Source organism: Choloepus didactylus, chromosome X, assembly GCF_015220235.1.
Source record: "Choloepus didactylus isolate mChoDid1 chromosome X, mChoDid1.pri, whole genome shotgun sequence".
Classification (NCBI taxonomy): Eukaryota; Metazoa; Chordata; class Mammalia; order Pilosa; family Megalonychidae; genus Choloepus; species Choloepus didactylus.
In genome coordinates this window covers 74,914,178-74,938,107 of record NC_051334.1, presented here as the reverse complement: position 1 = coordinate 74,938,107, position 23,930 = coordinate 74,914,178, and the positions used below count along the sequence as shown (strand labels likewise).

General features: G+C 51.3%; 1 protein-coding gene across 3 annotated transcripts; it reads right to left on the bottom strand.

Moving 5' to 3' along the window:
- Positions 1 to 710: 710 nt before the first annotated feature.
- Positions 711 to 23,042, bottom strand: MED12 (mediator complex subunit 12). 3 transcript variants are annotated; one of them, XM_037821462.1, is made up of 45 exons: positions 22,749 to 23,041; positions 22,057 to 22,161; positions 21,656 to 21,847; positions 21,364 to 21,523; positions 20,700 to 20,881; positions 20,399 to 20,509; positions 20,037 to 20,291; positions 19,494 to 19,640; positions 19,233 to 19,332; positions 18,963 to 19,099; positions 18,613 to 18,744; positions 18,152 to 18,278; positions 17,479 to 17,708; positions 17,050 to 17,130; positions 16,746 to 16,916; positions 16,398 to 16,542; positions 16,179 to 16,229; positions 15,727 to 15,845; positions 15,392 to 15,535; positions 14,796 to 14,959; positions 14,478 to 14,609; positions 13,830 to 14,057; positions 13,457 to 13,601; positions 13,168 to 13,288; positions 12,718 to 12,819; positions 12,504 to 12,617; positions 12,077 to 12,252; positions 11,715 to 11,894; positions 10,619 to 10,690; positions 10,024 to 10,157; positions 9,690 to 9,851; positions 9,302 to 9,413; positions 9,056 to 9,145; positions 8,418 to 8,527; positions 8,033 to 8,168; positions 6,726 to 6,887; positions 5,077 to 5,451; positions 4,682 to 4,832; positions 4,318 to 4,523; positions 4,067 to 4,144; positions 3,754 to 3,971; positions 2,011 to 2,230; positions 1,504 to 1,665; positions 1,206 to 1,287; positions 711 to 990 (listed from the first exon to the last, which is right to left on the bottom strand). In XM_037821462.1, the coding sequence occupies exons 1-45, from the start codon at positions 22,845 to 22,847 to the stop codon at positions 947 to 949; spliced, it is 6,564 nt and encodes a 2,187-aa protein (XP_037677390.1). In that variant the 5' UTR covers positions 22,848 to 23,041; the 3' UTR covers positions 711 to 946. The 3 variants fall into 3 exon arrangements, with proteins under 3 accessions (XP_037677390.1, XP_037677392.1, XP_037677391.1); XM_037821464.1 differs by having other exon boundaries at positions 1,504 to 1,644; positions 4,327 to 4,523; XM_037821463.1 differs by lacking the exons at positions 711 to 990; positions 1,206 to 1,287; positions 1,504 to 1,665 and adding an exon at positions 2,327 to 2,405 and having other exon boundaries at positions 2,094 to 2,230; positions 12,504 to 12,629; positions 22,749 to 23,042.
- Between the last annotated feature and the right edge of the window lie 888 nt (positions 23,043 to 23,930).

The window sequence follows — 23,930 nt, the reverse complement described above, 5'->3', positions numbered from 1 at the left end:
AGCAATGGTTTTAAGTTTTCCCTCCTGTAAAATGGGGATGAGCAAGTCATCCTGGGTAACTGCCAAGTTACCTGGATAACTGGTTCACGTGAAAACAAGTGGTTCAAGCAAAAGGGCAACAAGAGAAAAGGGTGCTTCCTTTTACTGATCTTCCTTCCTCCTAGAACCAAACCATCCTTCCACTACCTATTCTATGACACTTGCCAAGGGAGGGTGATTTTTCTTCCCAGAAATACGACTCTCAGGGAACTCCTATGTCCTATGAAAAGGATGCATCTTGGTCAACCATGGGGACCACACAAGGTGGCACAAAGGGGAGGGGCAGTGTCTTGTCATCTTCCCCCTTAGCTTGTTCAAGGCCTGACACTTGGGGTTTATGGAGGGAGAATCAGGTTCCATTGATTTTTCCTCTGGTCTAACAGCCCCCCGCCCCAAACCCAGGAGTATAGCCCCCATGGAGACAAGCTGTAAAGAAGCTGCAACATTTTGCTGAGAAGGGAAGCTGCAGTTCTTAAGAAACCAAAGGGCCCATACCTTAATATGTTGCCACGGTGAAGAAGGGAAGGGGAGCAATCCAATTCAAATTAAGAAATTTAGGGGGTGGAAGGTCAACAGAAGACATGATCTTGAATGAAGGCTCTGTCTTGTCGGCCGGACCCCCAGCACTCTCCCAACACCCTGCCCTTCCCAGACATGCAGAACTCACACAATCCCTTTGCAAAGAAGCTCTGTGTATTGGGTGCAACAGCTCTAGGGTCTCTATATAAATAATATACAAAACCCAACAGCTCAATGCCTCACATTAACAAAAATACTAAAAACTCATTAAAAATGGAGCCTGAGGGAAGGGCCCCAACCACTACCCGTGCAAGCCCGGGAAGGGGATTGGGAATTAAGAGGAAAGGGTGGGGCCACATCCAGTGCACAAGCAGTTCCTCCAGGAGGCTCAGTAGCGTCCAAATATGTTGGTACTGGGCTGTGGCTGGGTATCTGCAAAAAACCAGAGATTATCAGGGGTGGGAGCCCAAGAAGAGGTGTGGGTAATGCATGAGGAAAGCTATTCGATTCATGTACCAAGGGAAAGTAATGTAATGCTCCCCCCCATACCCCAAGCTGGGCCTGAAGCAATCATCTTGGCAACTTTTGCCTACCCCACCCCCTCCTTTATTCCATGGGGCCTTCCTTGAGAAGGAAGGCAGGCTTACTGGAGAGCTGTTGTTGGAGTTGCCGGACCAAAGCTGCTGTCTGTTGCTGCTGCTGGGTCTGCTGAAGTCCCTGGCGCTGGAACTGAGGTGGGAAAATGGAAACGGGAAGTGGAGGACCGACCTCTGACCTTTCACCTCTTTCTCCAACCTCATCTCCTAACCCTTTTTTTTTTTTAAAGAGTTTCATGCCTTGCCTCCCACCTCTGCCCCATTCCACTCTGGCCCCAGCCTGGTTCACTGGCTGCGTGCCCAACCTGGGCAGCTCTCCCTGAGCCTGGGGCTGTAGTCCAGCAGCTACCTGGGGCTGGGACTGGGGTTGGGGTTGGGGAGGAGCCGCCTGCTGCTGCTGCTGCTGGTGTTGCTGCTGCTGCTGCTGCTGCTGCTGCTGTTGCTGCTGCTGCTGCTGTTGCTGCTGCTGCTGCTGTTGTTGCTGCTGCTGCTGCTGTTGCTGCTGCTGCTGCTGCAAGGAGAACATGAGATACTTTTGAAGGAGAGCAAGGGAGCTGAAAGCCAGTGTTGGAGGGATGGGGAAAGGGAATGAAGAAGTAGGGAGGGAACTCTGGGTCCACTGCCTTCCCTTCTCAGGCAGCTGCAGACAATCCCCCACCCCCGCCCACTCTGATCCCTGGAAAATGGAAATGGGAAGGAAGGTAGGGAGTTATCTTTTATTAAGCACCCACTTGATGCCAGGCCACTCTATTGGGTGCTCTAGGTACACTGCCTCGTTTGGTCTTGATTAACAGCCTGGGCAGAACTTGGGCTTCTCCTCTTCCTCAGGCCCCTGGATGAAATTCCAGTGCCTTACCCGCAGGATCTGCTGCTGCTGCTGCTGCCGGATATGGTACTGCTGCTGCTGCTGCTGCTGCTGCTGTTGCTGCTGCTGCTGCTGCTGCTGCTGTTGCTGCTGCTGCTGCTGCTGCTCGGGTAGGATGGCAGTTGATCGGACGCCCGCTTGGACTCCCTGGGCACTCAGGGGAGCCATGGTACCCATCATGGGTGCCTGCTGCAGCGTCTGGTGTGAAAACCTACAAAGATGAGAGGTCCAGAGGTCAAGGTATGGGGCGGGGGTGGGGGTAGGGGTAGGGGTGGGGGTGGCGACTCCTAAACCCTGGGTCCCTGACCTGCAAAAAACTTTACATGTCATTTCATCCATTCCTCTTGTCACCAACCAGAGGAGCCCGTTCAGGTGCTGATAGGCTTCTAGATTGGGGCATTAAGGGACAAAAGACAAGACCCTATTTTAGTGTTGCAGACCATAATGGCTAAGAAGTTTCCCTGATTGTGTTCTAGCAATTTTTCTCTTATGAAAATGAAAAACAGTCTTAGCATGTAATAGGCATTCTAGAAACACTCTGAGTTTTTTTTTTTTTTTTATTGTTGTTGATCCCCAGTAACATTTCAGGCTTTCTCCCAGTGTGTAGCGTTGCTGCATCAGTCCAGTAGCGGGGCTCCCTGTCTCAAGTCTTCTCCCACCTTCCACTATGTATCCTCTCCACTCTTTCAACAGTCACCTTTCCAACTCATCAAGTTGATCAAAAGAACCTTTTGTGGGTTCAGGTTTCAGTTCGGCAGCTGAGCATTCAAGGCTCTCTGTCAACCTGCCCATACCTATCCCACACCCTACTACTTCCCTGGCACAAATTTTATGCTCCTTCCAAGCTCATCTCCCTCCTGTCCTCCCAGCCACCGTATACATTGTGGTCCTCATGTCTTTGTTCACACAATGTCCTCTACCTGGAATGCCCTCCCTCTTCCTCCTCTTCATAAATCCAAACCATAGCTATCCTTCACAGGCCAGGTCAAGTCTGACCTCCTTCATGACACTTCCCCCCATGACCTAGGCCCACATTAATATTGTACCACACTTGTTTGGAATTCCTATTGCACATCACAGCATACAACCACACACTTGCTTATATACTTCCTCGTGTGATTCTCGCAATGCTCTGTGTAAGTCTCAACTCCCCAACTCTGCAGTGAGGGAGGGATCATGCATTTTACTTTTGCATAGCTTTCCCCCCACCCCACCCAGTCCCAGCATAGTGTTGGCCACACACAGCATGTAGTTAATCAGCATGTGCAAGTGGAAGACTTTTTCTCTGGCTCACACTCCAGTGTTGTAAACCCTACGCTGCAGAGCCTAAAATGATTACAGTGTGTTAACTAAGCCTTGGCTATTATCAATCATGGTGGGAGGATTCATTTGTCTGTCAGTCCATGCCCATGTTAAACTATTCCAACACAGGCTTTATGACTCCTTATTGTATGGTGCATCTATGAAATCCAGAGCTTTTCTTACCCTAGTCGTATGAATGATTTCCCCTCTCTGGGCCTCAAGGAACCGGTGGGGAAGTTAGTGGGAGACTACTGGTCTCTAGGGTCCCTTCCAGCTCCAAGCCTTTTGTGGCCATAGGACATGTGGCTGGGTCAGCGTTCTTGATGTCTCTAAAAGTTGTGACTAGTCTCATCACCCCCAGGCACAGACTTCCCCAAGTCGAATATCCCCTCATACCCCGGTCTCTTCCTAGTCTGCCACTGCTTTGGGTACCTTTGAGTGGAGGTCAGCCCATGTCCATAAGTTGGGGCCTGCTGGTGCACATAGCCACTGGGCCGCTGCTGTAAGTGGCGAGTAGGATCTACAAGAGTAGGAGTGGTAGAAGGGTGGGTGCTCTGATAAGGCTGGCTGGAGTAGCTGGGGGGCACCATGGTGCCTGCAGGGCCTGCGTGTTGCTGTAATCCCACATGAGACACGTAAGGAGTGTAGCCCTGGGGGGGGAAGGATGAGAGAGGGCAGTCAGGGCTGAGAGTGCTGAGATTAGCTTGCCTCACTCTCTCCGATGCTCATGATCCTGTGCCCTTACCTGGGAGGTCTGCAAACCATAGGAAGAGCTGGGCGTCATTTGGTGGACAGATGACTGTCCCAACATTCCCTGGCTCTGCTAAAGGGGAAGAGGAGAAAAAAACTCAAACTCAAGAAATGCTTTCTTCTGTCGCATTTCCTGTTATCTCCTCCGCACCCCTGCATGTCTTTGTGAAGAACTCAAGGGTTTCCTCAGTCCCGTGGCCCTGAAAAGCCCCTCTCCCTGACAGCCCTCCCTACTGCCCCTCTCACTATCTTTGCCTGGAGCTGTTGGCGAAGGCGCTGTCCTTGGGGCACTGCAGGTTGTTGCTGTCGGTACACAGAAGTCTTGTAAGAGGAGGGATCTAGTCCCATGACACCAGTCATGGTGGTGGGCAGCACTCCAGGGTAAGTGGGTCGGGCTGGCAACTTCTGCATTGGTAACCGCACAGGGCGGTATGGGTCCACACGAGGGCCACCTGGAAAGGAGAGCAGACTGACCTCTCTAGGCTCCTTATCCCCCTGCCCCTTGCTCAGTGTCCTATTCATCCACAGCTCCCTGCCAGGGGAGTGGCATTATCCCTTGGGTGGGAGGAATGTTCCGGAAACTCTGTTGTTCCTAGTGGCTGGCACTCACCTGCAGGCAGTGGCTGGTTTTGGGTGTACAGGCCTATGGATCCCTGCCTGTAGCTAAGATGGGATATGGAGCCAGAGTTCGGGTGGTGTAAGAGGTCTGTAGGCACTGTCACCCCATAGGGGCCACTCCGGCTCGGGCCCATTCCATAGTCCTGTGAAACAGGTAGGGGAGGAAGGTGAGTGGGTTGTGGCTGAACGGGAGTAGGGTGAGCTGGGGTAGGAGGTGGGGAAGAGGAGCTGGATATACATGGTTAATTTTTCTTAGAATTCTAATGTTGCCCCTTCCCCACACCCCTCCCCCATCCCCTTCCACAAATCAGAAACTGGGAAGAATCACGCAGAGAGAGGAAGGGCTGTGCAAAGACCCTAACGGGGTGGGGGGGACGACATACTAACTTCTGTCTTGGTGGTTGGCTGGTTGCGCTTCTTGCCCTTGGTGGCCTTCTTCTTGCGTTCCTCAGTACTTGGTGGAGCAGCCCCAGGTTTGTCAGTTTTGGGGGGCTCTGGAGCCTTTTTCTCAGGCTCGAGGAGGGTGGGAGCAGGAGGCTCCTCATCTTCAGGCGGCAGTGGCAGCGGCTCCAGGTAATAGGCACGGGGCCGGGGCCTCAGGTGTGTGTGGTAGAGCAGCAACCGCTGCTGCTCCTCTCCTCGGGCCACTCGCCGGTCGACCCGGACGGTTCCAAACCAGCCCCAAGAGAGCGGTGCTGATGGCTTTAACCCCTCAAAAAGATCCCAGGGAGAGATCTTTTGTTTGGTGGAAACCTGTAGGCCCTGCTCCAGAAAATGAGAAACAGTGAGCTGCTGAGACTTGGAAACAGAAGGGAGACCCTGAAAACTTGTAGGAGAGGGTAAAATAACTGTGGGCAATAAAAGAAAGAAAAGGTCATAGGTAGATTCAGGGGGAGATGGGGCAAGGAAGAAAGAGACTGATAACAGGCACACCCACACAGACACATACACACCCCCTCACAGCGGGAAGAGAGTTAAAAGGGGAGCGAGAGATGGGTGTGTGGGGGGAAGAGTGATGAAGAGGAAAGATGGAGCTGGAGAGAAGGAGCGATGGAGTGGCAGAGCCAAGGGAGAGGCAGAACCAGGAGAAGAAGCAGAGGGGAAGAGAGAGAGAGAGAGAGAGAGAGAGAGAGAGAGAGAGAGAGAGAGAGAGAGAGAGAGAGAGAGAAGCTGGGAAAAAGAGATGGGTAGGCAGAGAAAAACATTCAGAGTAGGACAGAGATAGAAAGAGGACATCAGAGAGAGACAGAGAAAAAAAGGCAGAGAGAAACTAAATACAGGCAGAGAAAGTCAGATGCAGACAGAGAGAGAGAGAAAGACAGGCCAAGAGAGAAAAACAGAAACAGACAGGTGGAAAACGGCAAGGAAAAGGCAAAGAGAAAGTCAGGCCGAGAGAGTGAGCAAAGAGAGGCAGAGACGTTCAGAAAGAGAGAAAGAGACAGATGGGCCAGGAAAAAAGAGGAGAATATATGTTTGAATGGGTTGAAGTTTACATTTTAAAAATCTGCATCTTCTTTTCTCCTCACTCTCTACCTTTACACAGCGATTCATTGTTACTAAACAAACACTGCGACTGACAAAAAGGGGGCAAAAGAGAAAACCGTGCAGAATTTCAAAGATGAGTGGGGGTGGAGTGGGGAATGCAGGGATAAGAGAGAGATGGCTGTCAGTTAGCCAGCCAGGAGAGTGGGGCACAGGCAGGGGTGGGGTAAGACAGGAGGCAGGTAGGGCCAAGGAAAGAGGAGGAGGAGGGCGGGGTGCTGAGAAATGGGCGGTATGTTAAAAGGTGGGTGGGGATAATGAGAGGTGGGTAAGGGTGAAGGGTGAGCCCTAGGAAAGAGGGTGAGCCTCCCAAAGAGGGTAAGGAAAGTTAAGTGATTATTAGCTCAAAACCTCAGAGATAGTTTTCAGCAGCGGAGCCCTCAGGCACCCTAGCCTGATGAGCATGTTGTAAGTGGTCAGTGCAAGGAAGGCTCTTGCCCCAAGGGAAAAAGAGGCAGGGTGAGGGTGGGGGGACGGGGGACAACGAAACATGCCTCCTTCTTGAAGATGGAATCGAAGCCGGCAATCTTATTGCCCTTGGTGTCAATGAGGGAGCCCTGTGGCTCACATGTGATGACATCTCGTGTCTGCTTGGGCAGTGGCAGCAGCTGGCGAACCTTTTCCAGACTGTCCGACTGGCGCTCCCCCAACTCTTTCTGCAGGCACAAGAAGATGGGGCAAGAGTTCAAGGACACAGAAGAAGACGGACAGGAAATATCAAGGAGATAGCCCAGAACCTGGCATAAAGAAGACCCTCTGTACAAACAATGAACCCTAAGTTCAACCGCAGACTATAGTTAATAGTACAACTATAAAAATGTGCTCTCATCAATTGTAACAAAGGTTCCACAACAATGCAAGGTGTTAATAATCGGGGTGGTTGACTCCCGGGGTGTAAATCTCCCTGGCAATGCAGGATATGACTCCCGGGGATGAATCTGGACCCGGCATCGTGGGATTGAGAATATCTTCCTGACCAAAAGGGGGATGCAAAATGAGATGAAATAGTTTCAGTGGCTGAGAGATTTCAAATGGAGTCGAGAGGTCACTCTGGTAGACATTCTTATGCACTATATAGATAACACCTCTTAGGTTTTAATGTATTGGAATAGCTAGAAGTAAATACCTGAAACTACCAAACTCCAACCCAGGGGTCTGGACTCCTGAAGACGATTATATAATAATGTAGATTACAAGGGGTGACAGTGTGATTGGAAAACCTTGTGGATCACACTCCCTTTATCTAGTGTATGGATGGATGAGTAGAAAAATGGGGATAAAAACTAAATGACAAATAGGGTGGGATGGGGGGGATGGTTTGGGTGTTCTTTACTTTTATTCTGATTCTGATTCTTTCTGATGTAAGGAAAATGTTCAGAAATAGATTGTGGTGATGAATGCATAACTATATGATCATACTGTGAAGAGTTGATTGTATACCATGGATGATTGTATGGAATGTGAATATATTTCAATAAAACTGAATTAAAAACAAAAACAAAAACAAAAAAACAAACAAAAAAATAATTGGGGTGGTATATGGGAATCCTGTATTTTATGCATGATTGTTTTGTAAACCCACAACTTCTCTGATAAAGAAAAAAAAAAAACGAAAGAGGACATCCTGTAAATCTGCGCTGTGTGAATAACAAAGGAAAAAGGACGCAGAAGGCAAGGGTAGAGGGTTCAGACCAGAATGAAGTCTCTGAGGCTGGAAAGCAGACACAAGGTCAGGGGAGATGGAGCTGATTCCAGTCCCCCCCCACCCCCCGGGGACCTTGCCCCTGCCTCCTCTGCTCACCCGCAGCTTCTTCACCAGGTTCATGTAGGCACGTTTGTTTTCCTCCATGCTGCCCTGAGAGATGCTAGACATGTCCGCGGCCAATGTCCCATTGATGAGCACACTCAGCATGTCCAATACAGTAGTGAAGAGCTCACTGCAACAGAAAGCCAGAGAGGAAACCAAAGAAAGAGGTGAAGAGAGAAAATGGCATCAGGGTGGGAAATGGGCAGGAGGCAGTGCTGAGTCATCCCAAAGGTACCAAGGTAACTGCATGCCCAGGACCATGGGGTCCACAGCTGTCACCCACGCCAATCTCTGTGGTTCAGGCACCTGGCGTGGGGGGTTGGGGAGATGTTCTTGGATACAAAATGGAATCAAGGTGGGGGGATTGGGGACGCTTTACTTGTTGGACTGCATGTCAACGGTGCCACTGATGATGATCTCCAGGAGAAGCACGGCCCACTCTGTGGTCTGCTGGGTGCTGCGCTGCACTGTGTCAAACATGCCCCCCACCTGCCAGGACCACAGAAACTCAGTCAGATGGCTCAGGGAGTAAAATCCAGCATGTAAGGAAAGCTCCGAAGCCAGGCTGGGATGCCCGAGGTCATGTCCCATTGCATCTCTGATTCCCTACCCGATCTCGGGCTATTGCCTTCATTCTGGACATCTCAAGGCCTCAGTTTCCTCACTTACAAAATGATGGGGGTTGAACTAGATGAGTTCCAGGATTCCATTCAATAGTTCAGAATGCTAGGGTTTCTAGTCCCAGCAGAGAACCTGGGATACTGAGGCAGAGTCCCTGCCAGGATCCGGGGTATGCAACCTGTTGGGCCCTGATCCAACAGGTCAGGGCTAGCGAGCTAGTGTCCCTAACCCCATTCATGCCCTGCATCCTCTAAGAGAACTGGGTTAACACTTGAAGACCCAGAAAAACCTGTGGTCTCCATCCTCTCATCCCTGGCCCCCTCCCAGCCTGGGGCTTTTTTACTCTATATTTCTAGCCCTGCCCTGCTCCATCTTCTCTTCGGCTGCCCCTCTCACCAGGTTAAGCCGCAGTTTGAGTGCCTCATGCATTAGCTGCTTTGGTTTGCAGTCGTCTAAGTACTGGTCATCTCGCCAATTATTCACAATCTGGGAGAGAAACAAGCAAAAAAAATACAGCTCATTTCCATCCCAATGCCCTCGATGGGTCCATCAGAGAGCACTGAAGGTCCAGAGTAGCTGGTGGTCTCTTAGGTGTAGCCTTCTCTGCCCTCCTGCCCACCTCTATGGCCCTGAGACCTGTACCTGATGCACCTGGCTGTAGAGGGAGGTGAGGAGTCCCTCGCGTTGCTCGTCCTGCCCTTTCAGACAAGTCAGCACCAGGGATAAGAAGGGTTGCTGGCTCAGTAGGGACATGCTAGAGACCAGAGAAGGAGAAAAGGAGAGAGAGAGAGAAAAGGAGGGGACCATGGTTTGGGGGTGAGGCATACAGAGACTTGCCAGCTTCCAAGTTCATTCTTCCAAGCTCCAGACTGTACTCCCCTAAGATCTGTCTTCTTGCTCAGCTATACCTACTCTTATCCTGATTTTCTACTTTTCTATGATTTCTATCCTTGTCCCTCATTTCATTCTTTCCTGGGCCCACCTCCTCTCCTCCCCGCACCCCCCCCAAACTGGTCCCTAGCCCCTTTACCTCTTCTGCTTCTGTCGATCACGTTCTTTGCGGGAAGAAGATCCCAGGTGCTGACCTTTCTCCAGTTCCTCCCCGGCAGCCTTCAACACATGCCCCTGCACTGAGGTGGGCAGTTTAGCAATGAGGGGGGCCACCAGCCACACACCAGAGCGCTCTAGAGAGCTGCAAGACAGATGGAGCATACCGGGTCACGGGGAGCCAGGCCAGGTTGGAACAGTCCATCCTCTCCTCTCCCTGATGGACATGCCTGGACCCTCCATGTGGATGAAATAATTCGTGCTATCCGAACAGAAACTCATTAAGGGGAGCAGGTCCTAACACGCTTCTACTCGACCTGAGCACAGGCTTGGTCTTGCTGCTGCTGGGCATGTTGCTTGCAGTGCTTCCGGAAGATGACCCTGTCTCGGCAGACTGCTGGAAAACCTCAATTGTGGCCTTGGCAATGTTCTCTAAGAGGGAGTTCATCTCCTGGGGAGGATGAAAGGCACAGGAGAGCTAAGTAGCTAGCTGAGGGTGAAGGAAAACAGATGGTGGGAAAGATGGGAGATGAGGGTGAAGGAAGGCATCTGTGGAGGTTGATGGCAGGGGAGGGACACGACTCTGTTCTGAGTAGTATCCTCCAGCACCTCTATATTTCTCCACTCCCCCACAGTCTCCTGCTTTACAGATCTCCTGACATTTTTTGGCCACAGAAATGGCCTCCACCACCAACACCTCCAACCTTCCCCACACCTCAGAGCCTGAACACTCCCAAACTATTTCCCTTATCACTGACTCCACACATGTGCCATCTTCCCATCCCGTCCCCTCTTATCTCTCTCAGTTCAAGAGCTCAAGGGTAGGACCTAGATTCTTCTATGGTGGCCCACTGCCCAAACACATGGAGCTGGAAGTGGGCGTGGGAAACAGAGGGCCCAGACACTACTCACGTTGTTAGGGGTTTGCTTAATCATAAGCTGCAGCTCCAAGGAAGACTGGCGCATGGTCCACTGGTCCAAGTTCTGTGACAGAAGCCCCGCCCCCAGCTAGTTATCATCGTGTCACCCTGAGGCCAACTCAGGATCTCACAACCTTAAATCACAGACTCCTGGAGGTATGAAAGGGACCTCTAAGTCCCCATCTTTAAGAAAGACTACATTTAAATTATCCGAAATGGTTGAAAATTTCTCCTATTTGCCAAACAATTCAGGAGTTTACTGTTCCAGAGCCTCACATCCTCAGCATCAGGAAGTTCTGCTTAATGTTTTTTTCCTTCCCCACTCCTGCTTAACATTTAACCTAAATCTTTGATGTTAAAGTTGGGGCCTGCCTCTCTTTAGACCAGCCACTCACAATCTCTCAAAGTCTTTCACAGACCTGAAGGCTACTGTTAGCTAATCTCCCTTCAGCATTATCTCCTCTGGGCCAAAGAGACCTCCTTCCTTTCAGTTTGTCCTCTGTGGAGGCTTTATTTTTCCACCCTCCAGTCATCTCAGTCTCTGCAGCAGCGTGGCAAAGTGGAAAGGGCAAATGCAGACCTGACTTCACACAATGACTCTAATCTTCAGGGCCATGTGACCTTGGGCAAGTTACCTCACCTCTCCAAGCCTCAGTTTCCTCATCGTTAAACAGGGATGCTCACACCTACCTTGCAGGATCGTCAAGACTAAAGGAGAAAAATGTGTGCAAAGTGCCCAGCACAGTGCATGGCACAAATTATAGCCATGACCGTTTGGTTTCTGCATCACGGCCAAAATGCCAAACATACAAGGCCAAAAGACCATGTCTCTCAGATACTATGCCTGCCACTGGTGAGCTACCTTCACTCCAGAGATCTGTGCCCTCACACAATAGTCTACTCTAGAATCTAGACCAGATTTAATTTACTGTGGACCATTTTTCTTTCTCCTACCTCCCGGTTTAGCTTCCTGAAAACTTCTTTCTCCCCTCTTTTCCTCTCAAGGTTCCTATTGTTTCTCCCAGGCTCAGGCGCCATTGCTTCCTCCAAGATCCCCATCGCTCTTATCCTCAGTCCCCTTGGCATACCTGGAGAATACGCTTGATGCGCTGACGCTGGGGGTTTTCCCCATCCTCGTTGTCCAGCAGCCGATGTGGGTAGCAGATAAGCTGCATGAGGCGCTGGGCCTGCGCACTACTCAACACCGGGTCCTGTAGGTCGTTGCTGTCCTCACACAACGACTTAAGGCAACGTTCTCCTACCCATTCCTGAGGAAGCTGATAATCAGGGGACTGGGGGGCAACCGGTGAGGGGGTTGGGAATAAGGGAGGTGGGTTGGGGGTCGGTGAGGGACGCAAGGTAAGGTAGAGAGGCCGCGTGATTGCGGGCTGGAAACAGGAATAGGTTACACGGAGGCATTTGGGAGGTGTGGGGGGAAGGTGAGACTGACCTGTTGGCAGATGCTGCGCAGCACGTACTTGGCATAGACGTCCAGACTGGCCGTCTCCACAGAGATGTTGCGGCCACCCTGCCTCCGACCGCCACTGCCACCTCCTCCCTCCTCCTCTGGAAGTTCTTCTGTTCCTCCTGTCACAGTGAAGCCGGAACCCTTCAGTTCTGCATCCCCTTTGGTTGCCGGGTGGGAGATAGGGAGGGCAGAGTGAGATCAGAACACCGTGTGGGGACCAACCCCAGACCCACAGAAGCAGAAACTCCCCAAATCCTGTTCTATGGGACAGAAATATACTTTCTTCCCTCCTCTCCTCCCCAAAGGTCAGAGAGACCACTTGCAGGAGAGAGAAAGACTGTCCTTTGTAGTTTAGCTGACACTCTACCCTATACACACTTCTGGCACCACTGCCTTCTTACCCCCGTACCAAGTACAAACACAGCCTTGAGAACAGCAAACACAGCTCCATCCACGATGCGGTTCTGGGAGGCAGCCAGCAGGTGGCGGTCACAGGAGGAGCGGATTCCCACAGTAGGCTTGTCTGGGGAGGGAGCTGAAGTCAGGGGAAGCAAAAGTAGAAACGGTGGCGGTGGCATAGCCACACTTTCTACTGCTGGCTGACTTGGCTTGTGGTCACTTACTTCCATCAGTCTGGCAAGGGTTGAGTTGTGGTGTCTTGAAAAGGTGGAGGAGGATGCGGCAGGTAAGCCGGGCTCCCGGCTCGGAGTCCTGTTCGCTACAAGCTGAAAGGAAGACAGGGCAGATCTGGAAAGGATGAAGCAGAACTGGGTGTGGGGTTGTGGGTCAGGGGATAAGAGGAAAGAAGAGGTAAGGTGCAAAGAACAAGGTAATACTAGAACAGAGGTAGAGCAGAGAACTGTTAGGCAGTGTAAGGGTCAACAACTGAAAGACTGGGGTTGCAAATCAAGGGTTAGAAAATAGGCCCCCTTCCAGCCTGGGGTGCTAAAGGACTGGCCTTCGGGAGTCACAGTGGTCTCCCCCACTGAATACTGAGAGCACAGCCATAGAATTGTGTATTGAAATTAGGGGTCCAGAAATTCTGGGGGGGGGGTTATGGATTAGTAGTTCACCTGCATTAAGGAGCGAAGGGATGGCGGCACAGCGAATCAGATCTTCTAGGAGCAAACACTGCCGAGCAATGAGGATGGCAACAAAAGTAGCCAGGGAGTCATGAAAAGACAGATCACTGACCTGGAAAAAAAAAGAAGACAGACATCATGCCTCACAGTTGAGAGAGTGAGCCCACTCAAAGCTGGGCACCTCTGCTCAACAAAACGGTCTCTCTAACCACCTTGATTACTGTGATCAGACTTCTGCCCTGGTAATTGCCCCATGCCCCAGCATGACCCCAAGTCTCACATCCACATTGCAGAGGAGATCGTTGAACCCACAAGTGCCATTGTTTGAGGAGCAGCACAGGGCCTTAAGAACTCCTAGCCATTCTGCACTTAGTGACTTGCAATAGCCGGTCAGCTCTGCACACAGAATGGCGATGTCATTCACCCTAGGGAGAAGAACAAACACCCTCAGGGGATCAGGGATTCCTGCTTAACTTTGTTCCATACCACCTCAGACTCATTCCCTTTTCATCTCCATGCCTGTCATAACCAAGGCCATAGTACCTCTCGCTTATCTCTCCCTCCCGCACCACCCTCCCCTGCCGTCCCCTGCCCCCACCACCAGTATGAGGCGGGAACATGGGGCCCAGTCCTCATTCAGGATGCCCCCATACCTGTCAGGGTCGTGGTGCCCCACGCAGACGTGCATGAGGGCATTGCAGACGAAGCTGTAGCGGTTGGCGGGGTTCTCGCTAAGACTCTTGCCTAGCCCTGTGTAGGTGAAGGTGTGGGCTGCAGGGTTCTCCAGAGTGTCAATCATAAACTCAGGTGCCCAGCGCATATTTGATTCGGATGGCTCCACATTGCAGTAGATGGTGTTCTTCACCTTTGAGCAAAAGTCACTGTGGGGATGGGGGGAAAGGAGAGAGCAGTGTTGAAGAAGGTCTGGTGAGGTAGGGGGATGGTTGGGAAAGGAGGGAAGAGAAACAAAAGGAGAAAGCAGGGGACAAGAAAAAGGGAGCTAGGACAAGGCAGAATGGGCAGGAAAGGAGCTAAGCGAGAATAAGGAATGGGGGCCTCTGGAGACCAGGAGGAATGGATGGGGGCCCCGCAGAGATGGGCTAGAGGCAAGGCTGGCGAGGAAGAAGACCCATTCTCAACGATGTGAGAACAGAAGCCAAGCATAGGTAGAGGACACAGTCCATAAAAGACCCCAGAAAGACAGCAGGGTCCCGGGCTGTGCTCTCCTCCTGAGTTGGGTGGTAATGGGAAGGAGATGGGACTGGTCCCACTCTCTACCCCTTACCTCCCACCTCTCTTACCTGAAGAGCTCCCCAAATTTGCTCTTTAAATGGCTACAGGAGGTGTACAAATCATAGAGATAAGCAAGGATACAGCGTTCTGCAGAAGAGCCATCGGACCGGTTCATCCCATGCTTCACGACACCACACAGCCTGCCGTAAAGCGGGATTTCGGTTAGGAGGGCTCCGTAGACGGTGAACAGGGGCCAGGACACAAAGGTTCCTTGATGATACTATTCCTTCCCCATGCTGAGGCCCCACATGTCCTGCCCAGACCACTACCACCTGCATTCACCAGAGCCCTGTGCATTTTTGAGGTTATTTGGAAGCCCTGCTTACCCCTCAAAGACCTGTGCCATCTGGTCCTGGTTGAGGATGAGGCAGGCATGGTAGTGCCGCAGGACAGCAACAATGCACAGGCACAGGCTGGTGGTGTAGCTGCCCACCAGATCCGAGGACTTGAGAAGCAGTTCAGCCTCAACTACACTCAGTTCATTCAGCAGCTAACAGAGCGAGTGGGGAGAGGGGTGAGGAGTGAGAAGAGGTCCCTCACAGTATAACCCCCTTCCTGCTGGAGCCACCTCCATCTATAGAAGGGTCCTTGATGCCATGTGCCCACTGTCCCTTATTCTTTTAATGATGGAAGCCACATCAACCATATAACTTAAGTCTCCCACGATACAGTTAACTCCACAGCGGGAGGATGGTCTGTGACCAACGTACTACTTGGGCTCTTGGGCCTCCCCAGGGAGCACTTCAGTCTCTATTCCTGCAGTCTTATCTCATGTTCCACTCCCCCTGTACTTAGTCTTTCTGCCCCTCCAAACAGCCTCAGACACTGTCTTGAACATCTATCTCTGTCCTATGACTACACCTATAGAGAGAAAGAGAGACCCTACACAGTCCTCCACCCCTATCTCCCCCAACTTCCCCACCTGAATGGCAAAGTCGATGAGGCCACTGATGCTGAGTGAATATTCCATGAGGTCGAAGATGAACTGCACATGCTGCACCAGAGGCAAGTGGTATGACATGCCAAGGGCAAAGCTCGTGATCTGCTCCAGAACATTCCGGGAGACCTGATAAGGGCAGTGGGAGTGAGACCGGAGTGGAGAGAGATGGGAAGAACCAGGGAAAGCAGGAAAGGATGATGGTGGAGGGGATGAAACCAGGAGGCTTAGCCTGCCTAGGGGGGGATAAAAATAAGGGGGGAAGGAAAAACAGGACAGGAGGCCAGAATGTGGGAAGGGGACCGGACTTTGGCCCACACCTGAGCCGTGACCTGGTGTTGGTCATAATGGGAAAGGTGCTGGAACTTAGCAAAGATATCTTCAGCAGTGGGGAAGGCTTCAGGCCGACTGCGCCGCCGCTTCTGCCCATCCTCCCCACCTGAAGGGACAGTTGAAAGGAGTCAGTCAGAACAGGGAAGATAACTAGTTGACTGGGGGTAGGGAGGGGTTATGGAGAGAAGGCTATGGGCGGGAGGGAGGAAGGGAGAAGGGAAGGAAGGGAGGAAGGAAGGGAGGGAGGGAAGGAAGAGGAAAGGAGGGAAGGGAGGGTCAAGGAAGGGATGGGGGAGGGACGGAAGGGAGGGGACAGTGAAGCAAAGGTCTAGAGGACCACAGACTATGTGGACCTTAGAGGAATACGTACAGGGAGGTGCTAGGTTGAGGGCGGGAAGGGAGAGGGAGGGAGGGCAGTATGGGGCTTACTGTGAGGTACCTAAGAATGTCAGGTCTCCAGGATTCAGAGGCACAATAGGAGCAAGCTGGTCTGCAGAGGGGGGGAATGAGGGGGGAAGTTTCAAAAGGACTAGAGCTCTCAGGAGACTCCAAGAGACAGGACATTGGGATATGACTGGGCAGTTCCCTACACTGGGGAAGGGGAGACTGACTAGGGTAGCTCTTTGGGGGAGAACTGTCTAAGGAGCCTCAAACCTACCAGTTTCTGCTGTCCCCTTGCGGTTCAGAACCTTCAGGATATCCTTGGTAATTTTCTTGATAGCATGGCGGGCATCGTCTCGCTGCTTCCCCACCCCAAACAGTACGACCAACCGCTGGTTGCACTCATGGCTGCATGACTCCTCCTGCATCCCAGCAGCACCATCAGACTCCAGCAGGGATTTCCATCCCTCCTCTGAAGCATGCTCCATTCCCCTTGGCATCCCAGTGCTCAACCACCTTCCCAACGAACCCACACCCTCCGGAACAGCTCCAACCCTCAGCGTTTTCCTTGGCCAGAAGTCTATGCTCGAGACCTATTGTCACAAGGTGTGTCGGGGAATAATACCTGGGGGATGGGAAAGTGTGTGGCATACTGCACATGTCGTGGCTGGTCATAAAGAACCCCCAGGGTCCCTTCTATCTTCTCCTTGGGCGGGGGCTTCACCTCCTTCTCAACATCGGGTTTCTCAGGGGATGGGCTGCCCTTCCCCTCACAGGGCATAGTAGGGGAGAACAACTAAGAGAGAGGCAAAAGGGCAGAACATTTTAGAAGAAGAAAAGGGGCTGAGGGGGCATAGAGAAATTCCACAAAGAGGCAAAACGGGAGGCTCTAAGGAGCTAGATTCTTCTCCACTTGGGATCAAACTTACTGAGAAATCAGGCTTCTCCATGTCCTCAAAGAGTACACTGGAACTGGGGTCAATGTCCATAGATTCTGAGAGCCCTGGATCCTAAGGACATAGAACAGAAGGGAAGTTGCTCTGGCCCCACCATCCAGAAACTTGGCAGGGCAATCAGAGAAAGGAGACCACACTGGGAAAAGTACAGGATCTGGATTTGAGCCTTGCCCGTTCGCTTTAACCAGTAGGGGCCTCGGTTTCCTTCACCTTTAAAAAGGGGATAAGAGGACCTCACAGGGATGTGAAGATGGAAGGAAAATTTAACTGATGTGAGGGTGCTTTGGAAACTACCAAGTGCTGAGCAACTACTGCTGTTGTCATCAGGCAAAGGCACATCTCAGAGGCCCCTGGAGGCCATGAAGATGGGAATGTCAGAAGGGCAAGGAAAAGCACACTCACCTCAAGCTTGCTACTGCTGCTACCCTCAGCCTCCTTGCGCTCTGGGTCATCGGCAGGGTCATCGAAGGGAGAGGGAGGCCGGGGACCAGGGGCTCCAAAGGCAAGGTCCCCTCGGGAGATGAGGGTGCAAGTATACATGTTGTGGGAGAAAACATCATGTCGGATCAGTTCACAGAATAGCAATACCAAGTTAAAGAATTCCACCCGCTGGCTCTCACTTCGGGGGTCCGCTGGAGAGAGGGAGAGAGGGAAGATGAGTTAGGAGAGCCCAAAAGACATGGGCAGAAAGAGGGAGGAGGGACACACCTAAGGCACGGAGCTCCTAGAGTACCTGAGGCAGGCAGTAATAGGAACTACCCAAAAAAACACAAAAATCACAAAAACTGTCAGGGAACCCGCTGCCCCATACACCATCTCAAAAAGGAACCTAACTTGGCTGCCATTTATATGATGAAAAAACTTTAATCACGTGTTCTTGGTTTTATTCTTCTCTTGATTGTTCTGCTCTGTTCAACTGCAAGATGATCAGGGACTAGAATTACATCTACAAGTCACTCTGTATGAAGCCCAGGGCAGAAATATTCAGCAGAAAGCCCTTAATGACACTTTCGGATGACAGTGACAGGTAACTGAGTCTAGGCCAAAGTAACTAGAGGGTGGCAGGGGTCCATACTCAGCATGGGAGCCTGTGTGTCCAGAAATTGCAGGAGGACATCCTGGAAAATGGGAGCACTAGGAGCAGATAGGGAGCCAGAGGCAATGGAACCCTTCTCATCTGCTGCTTCTGATTCTCCACAACGCTACAAGGAGAGAGAACAAATTGTAGGATCAATTTTTACCCTGCTGTTCCTTTGCTCCTCAATGCAGAACTCTTGAACTACCACCTATTTTGCCTCCACCCCAAGCTTTTAACTTCCACCCCTGCCTCTGACCTTCATTTTCTCTACCATCTCCCAACTACTCTCTCTTTACTTCTGCCTAATATCCTTAACTTTCCCTTTAAGTTCTCTACCACTTCTTTATTCTCACACCTTCAACTTTGATCTCACTGCCACCTCACTTTCTCTGACTCCAACCCCAGTTAGATTCCTTCCCGCTGGCCAGTCTCATTCTCTTATCTCTGACTCCCCTAACCTCAGCCTCAATCTCTGCTTGTCTCTTTTCCAGGAGCTTGGCTACCACCATTGCACGATGCCGACCAGAACGCTTGCAGCTGACAGCCCATTCACATAGTAATGACACCACTGCGTCATCATCTGAGGAGATCTGGGGACCAGAGGAAGAAAGGGATGATGAAAAAGGTAGGGTTGGGGACAAAGAACTGAGTGCACATTTCTTTGACAAACCTCATCTTAAAACATCCCGGGCCCAGGAAGGTCATCTCTTCGGACATCCCCCAGTTTCCATGTTTCACCATGCCTTTCCTGCACACCCCATTGTTGCTCTTGTGATGTTTCTGCTCCTTCTATTTCCTTCTTACTTACCTCATGTCCATCCTTGCTGGGCCCCAATCCAAAAATTCGGTTACAAAGGGAGTCAAGAGAGTTGCTGAAGTCAGAACGTTCAAAACTATGGCTGTCTAGCACTTCCAGAGTATGGAGCACCCGTCCAATGGTGAACCCTAAGGAGGAAAAGTGGTAAAGGGGACTTACTGGAGACCTGATGTCTTCTTATTTTCAGGTCTAGCTACATGTCTTTACCACCCCTATCATTTTCTCAAATACCCTTCCTACTATCTGTCCACTGGCACCCACCTGCAGTGGCTTCCTGGCACTTATCAAAAGACCAGCGAACCTCAACTGCTTGTCCCCGCTCCCTGATCTGCTGCTCAATCTCCCGCAACTTTGCACGGACCTGCAACATCAAGAAGGAAGGCTTTAAGGATGTACTGAGGCATATAAAAGGTCAAGGCCCCAGGCTAAAATAAAAGTTGCAGACTCCAAATCACTATTTCTGAAAGAGTAATTTGGCCTCATATCCCAACCTGGGAGTACCAGGCTATTGGTCAGACTCACCTGCTGAGTGAAAGCACTGTTGCCCTCAGGCATGGGCAGGTTGGAGGGGGCAATAGGGAGGTGGTCAAGTGGTGAGCCAGTCTTAATTCGGCTATCAGTCAGTGAATAGTGCCAAACCAGAGCACTAGGACAACACAGGAGAATAGTCTGCCAGACAAAAACAGCAAAGTCAAGTTCAGTTACCATGGCCACCTCTCCAGCATCCCACTGTTAAGACCCAACTCTTAGCTTCTGAATCCAAAAAGTTATTCTGACTGAGTCCCTGGGGCAGGCATCAGTCCATCCCTGAGCCCCTCCCTTCGCTCGCTTTCTGAAAAGGCTTTGGGCCTACTCTTTAGCCCCGGAAGGGAAAAGATGGCGAAAACCCCCAAAAGGGGTTGCCCCAACCCCCAAAACACCCCTTAGCGAGAAGCAACAATCTCCAGGCAAGTACTCAGTTCCTACTCCCACCGCCAATTTAGAATCACCCCCATTCTCCAGGATGGGTGCCCAACTCTTCTCATAGTCCCTCTCAATGTTTCCTTGGGGCCACCTAGTACTTACCTGTAGGATACAGCTGAGGCCAAAAACCAGGGGCCGGTGCTGAGGGCACATAAGCAGGTCACTAAAGGGTGTAGAGGGTGTGCTGCTTGTTGGAGGCTGAGGAGCGGGAGTGGTGGGCAATGTGCTTGTTGACTGAGCAGATATAACATGAGATGAGTGGCTGCTCACGCCATCCAGTTGCAGGGCCAATCTCCGGGTACAGAAGTAGGCAAGGCGGCGGGAGAGGTAGGCAGACTGAACAAACTCCCCAGAGTACTGTGAAGACATGACGATCAGAACCCCCAGTTCTCTCCAAGGGCCACTGCTCTAAAGTTTTGGTCTTCCTCAAATTCCCCTCTACCCCCAAATCCTAAGGGTCTTACCCGAAGCAGTAGCGGCAGCAGCAGTTTAAGCAATTCATCCTCTCCGGGACGGATTTTCTCAAAACACTCAAGTACCCAGGTCAGGAACTCATGTCTGTCCAGCATTCCATCCTATAGGTCCCAGGGGTGGGAAGAATATTAATTCAGCCTAAGGACTACTGGTGATGAAGCAGATAAAGTAACTGAAAGGATGAAGGGAACCACAACAGGGGCAGGTGGCAGGCAGATTCTATTCTATACTGGCAGAGAGCAAGACCAGGCTCAATCCAGTGCCCCCTGCACTACATGCCCTACTCTCTACCTGAAACATGAACATGGCCAGCTTCTCGTTGTAGTCCCACTGCCGGATTGCCACCTCCACATCATGGGGCAAGGGCCCAATAGTGGAACTGCAGCCCCCACTTCCTGCAGGCCCTGGCCGGTAGTACTCGGCCATCTTCTGTAGCTGCTCCCACAGGTATTTGGTGATGATCTGAGTCCATTCTAGAGGAAAGATGAAACCAGGGCTATTTCACACTGTCCCTCTGCTTGGCTATCTTCTCTCCCCTACCCCACCCCCACTCACCATACTTCTAAATCCTTAGGCTAAAGTTACATGCCACCTTCTAAAGCCTTCCCAGGTATCCCCCAAAGAAAGTAATCTTTCTGTTCACTGACATCTCAAAGTACCTTCTGCCTCCTCTTTTTGACAGTGACCACTTTCCCCATTTAATTTTGTTATTTCTACATGTGCCTTAGCATCCCTCCTCGATTATAAGCCTCTTAAGGGCAGGAATCATGCACTGGTCATCTTTACAGCTCAGTATGTGCACATAGTAGAGACTCAGAATACTCGATGGCTAGTAATTGAATGAGTGCAAGATACAAGCAGAAACCAGGGTTCTAGATTAAGAAGGAGAATAATTCCAGGGGTCTATCACTCCCTGAAGGGATCAGGGGTACATCTGGTATTAGGAGTTACTCACCCATGAAGGGATCAATGACATGTCTCTTCTTAACCTTGGTCTCAGTGATTGCTGCATAGTAGGCACAGGTCATCTTAATGAGCCAGGCGGCCCGCATCACAGGCACTGTGTACTTGGCTAAGTATCCAAACACTTCTTCCTTCTTACTGAAAATGGGGACCTGGATGGACATTAAAAATAATGAGGCCTCTATTAACCCCATGAGTGGGCACCCGTGTAACTTAATCTGGGAATGGGAGGGGGGTACCCACACTTCCTCCCTTAGCCTGAAGAACAGGAAACAGTACCTCACCTTTTTGGCTAGTTGTGTGAGTGGCTTGGTGCCAGCCAGATCAGTGAACCAAGTGTTAATGGCACTCTGGGATCGTGCGGTCACCAGCCAGAAGTTGTCCTTCTGGTTCACTTGGGGCTTCCGGCGACCAGTGTCAGGGAGGGTGTTACAACGTAATTTCTCTGCGATAATGCTGCTGAAGTTGGAACTGATCTGAGGGAAGAAAACTACACCTCAGGGTGGGCAGAAGGGGCAGATAGGTGGTCGTGCCTTTGATGGGCAAACGCCAATGTGGTATATTAGATTAGGAAGGAAAAGAACTCAGCCATTTAGGTTGTCCCTTTAGGTCTTCCCAACCCGGGGCCTTTACTCCTTCTCAGATTCTTCCAGCCTTTTCCTTTAGCCTGGCAGGGTTGCCTCACCTTGGCAGGATTGAAGTTGACGTTCTTGGCACTGCCATGTTCATCCCCAGACACAGCAGGCTGGTTATTGAAACCTTGTTTTACATTCAAGGCTGTCAGTTCATCCTGAGGCAAGAAAACGACATTTTAACCTTTTTTTTTTCCTGGGGGTAGTGGTGAGGGTGGGGGGTAGAGCAGCAGGAGAGGAGGGCAGGAGAAAGGAAGGGAACAAGGAAAAAAAGCTAGGAGGGGGATTCTGAGCAGAACAGATGGTTATTTAAGGGTAGGCCCTATATTCATTTGGAGCCCACCCTCACTCCCACAGTCTCTAAGGTTCCCAACCATTCAGAGCTTCCTCAACATCACTCTTCCTCAGCGACTTGCAGTACCTCACCAAGCAACCTCGGCAGACAACTTTCTGAGGTGTGTGTGAGTGTGTGTGTGTTTGTGTGTGTGTGTGTGTGTGTGTAGGAGGAGCGCCCTACGTCATTCCCTATTCACAATCAGGAGCCCCTCATCCCACCCCCAAATTCTACTCTCCGACACCAGCCCACTTTACTCTTCCAACCCTTTCGGGACTTTCGCTCTCACCTAACCGCCCCGCCCCCCACTCCTTTCCTCTCATTTCGCAAACCGGCAATGCCTACCCCCGCCCCTCCCCCGTGCTGATCACTTGCCCCTGTTCCCTCAAGAGCCCCGATTTTCGAACGTACCTCTTTCTGTTTGGGATCTTGAGGGTACACATCGGGAGGCCCCAGCCGCGGCCGCTTCAAAGGCCGGTGTTCGTAGCTCAAGATCCCGAAGGCCGCCATCTTGCCCAGCCCGTAGCGCCAGAGGCGCCAGCAGGGCCAGGCTGAGGTGGGGGGTAAGAGGGAAGAGGGAGCCGAGAAGGGGGGCGGCGGTTGGGCGGACAGCGGCCGAAACAGCAAGGGGGCACGTTAGAAACTCTCGATCATTGCCGGAAACTGCCGAGTGAAGCCGAGGGACGCCGGGAACCATCGGACAATACCGACTGCAGAGGGGGCGGGTCCTGGCCCGGCGTGAGGCGGAGCTCCACGCCAGAAAATCGACTTCACTCAGCGAGTATCTATGAAACCTTTGTGAGCCAAGTACCGCGGCTGGGCAAAGCAGGGGGCAGCCGTCGTGCTGAACTCTGACTGGAATGGGGTCCCCAGCGCTAGCTCAGTTCTTGGCCTAAGAACAGGTGCTCAATAATGTGTGAATTGATTCGGAACTCGGCCTTTTACCAACCACTTCTTCGCTTCTTGGTCTCCACATCTGACAAGCGGGTGTACTAATACCTCCTTCGAAGACCTGTTGTGAAGATTAGAAACTACATATGCATAAGAAAGCACCTATTAAACCATGAAAGACTGGCTTTAACCCTTCAACGTCTAGCACTGAGGTTCTTAACTTCTTTTGATTCTCAAGTCCTTTAATATGCTGATGAAAGCTGTGGACTTTCTTCCCCCCAAAATGCGCATATGGACATACTTTTGTATGCCATCCCGGGAGATTCTTAGACCCTCTGAAGCTCATTCCTGTATCCCCCTACGTGTCCGTGAACCCCGAGGTTAAAAACCCTTGCTCAGTTTCCTGTGGGTAGACAGACCTTGTGGCCTAAAAAACAAAACCAGAGAGGAGTCTTGTTTGAGGCTTCCTCTGGCCCGTGTCATCCTGTCCATCGCCCGCTGTCGCTCTCCCGTTTAGAAGCGTGTTTCCACCGGCTGTATCTAACACAATGCGTTTTAAAAAAATTATGTTTGCATTCAAGACAACAAAATCCTTATTAAAAAGAAAAACAACCTTGCTCTAGCGAAAGAGGTATCTACTGGGTGTCAGATGCTTCACAGACGTTACATCATTTAATCCTCAAACCCCATGAGTTGGGAATT

Coding starts and splice junctions, on each gene's coding strand:
- MED12 (XM_037821462.1), bottom strand. CDS start 22,847: ATGGCGGCCTTCGGGATCTTGAGCTACGAACACCGGCCTTTGAAGCGG. Junction 14,610..14,795: donor ATGGCACAGGTCTTTGAGGG/GTAAGCAGGGCT, acceptor GCTTTACGGCAG/GCTGTGTGGTGTCGTGAAGC. Junction 11,895..12,076: donor TGCGCAGCATCTGCCAACAG/GTCAGTCTCACC, acceptor CAGCTTCCTCAG/GAATGGGTAGGAGAACGTTG.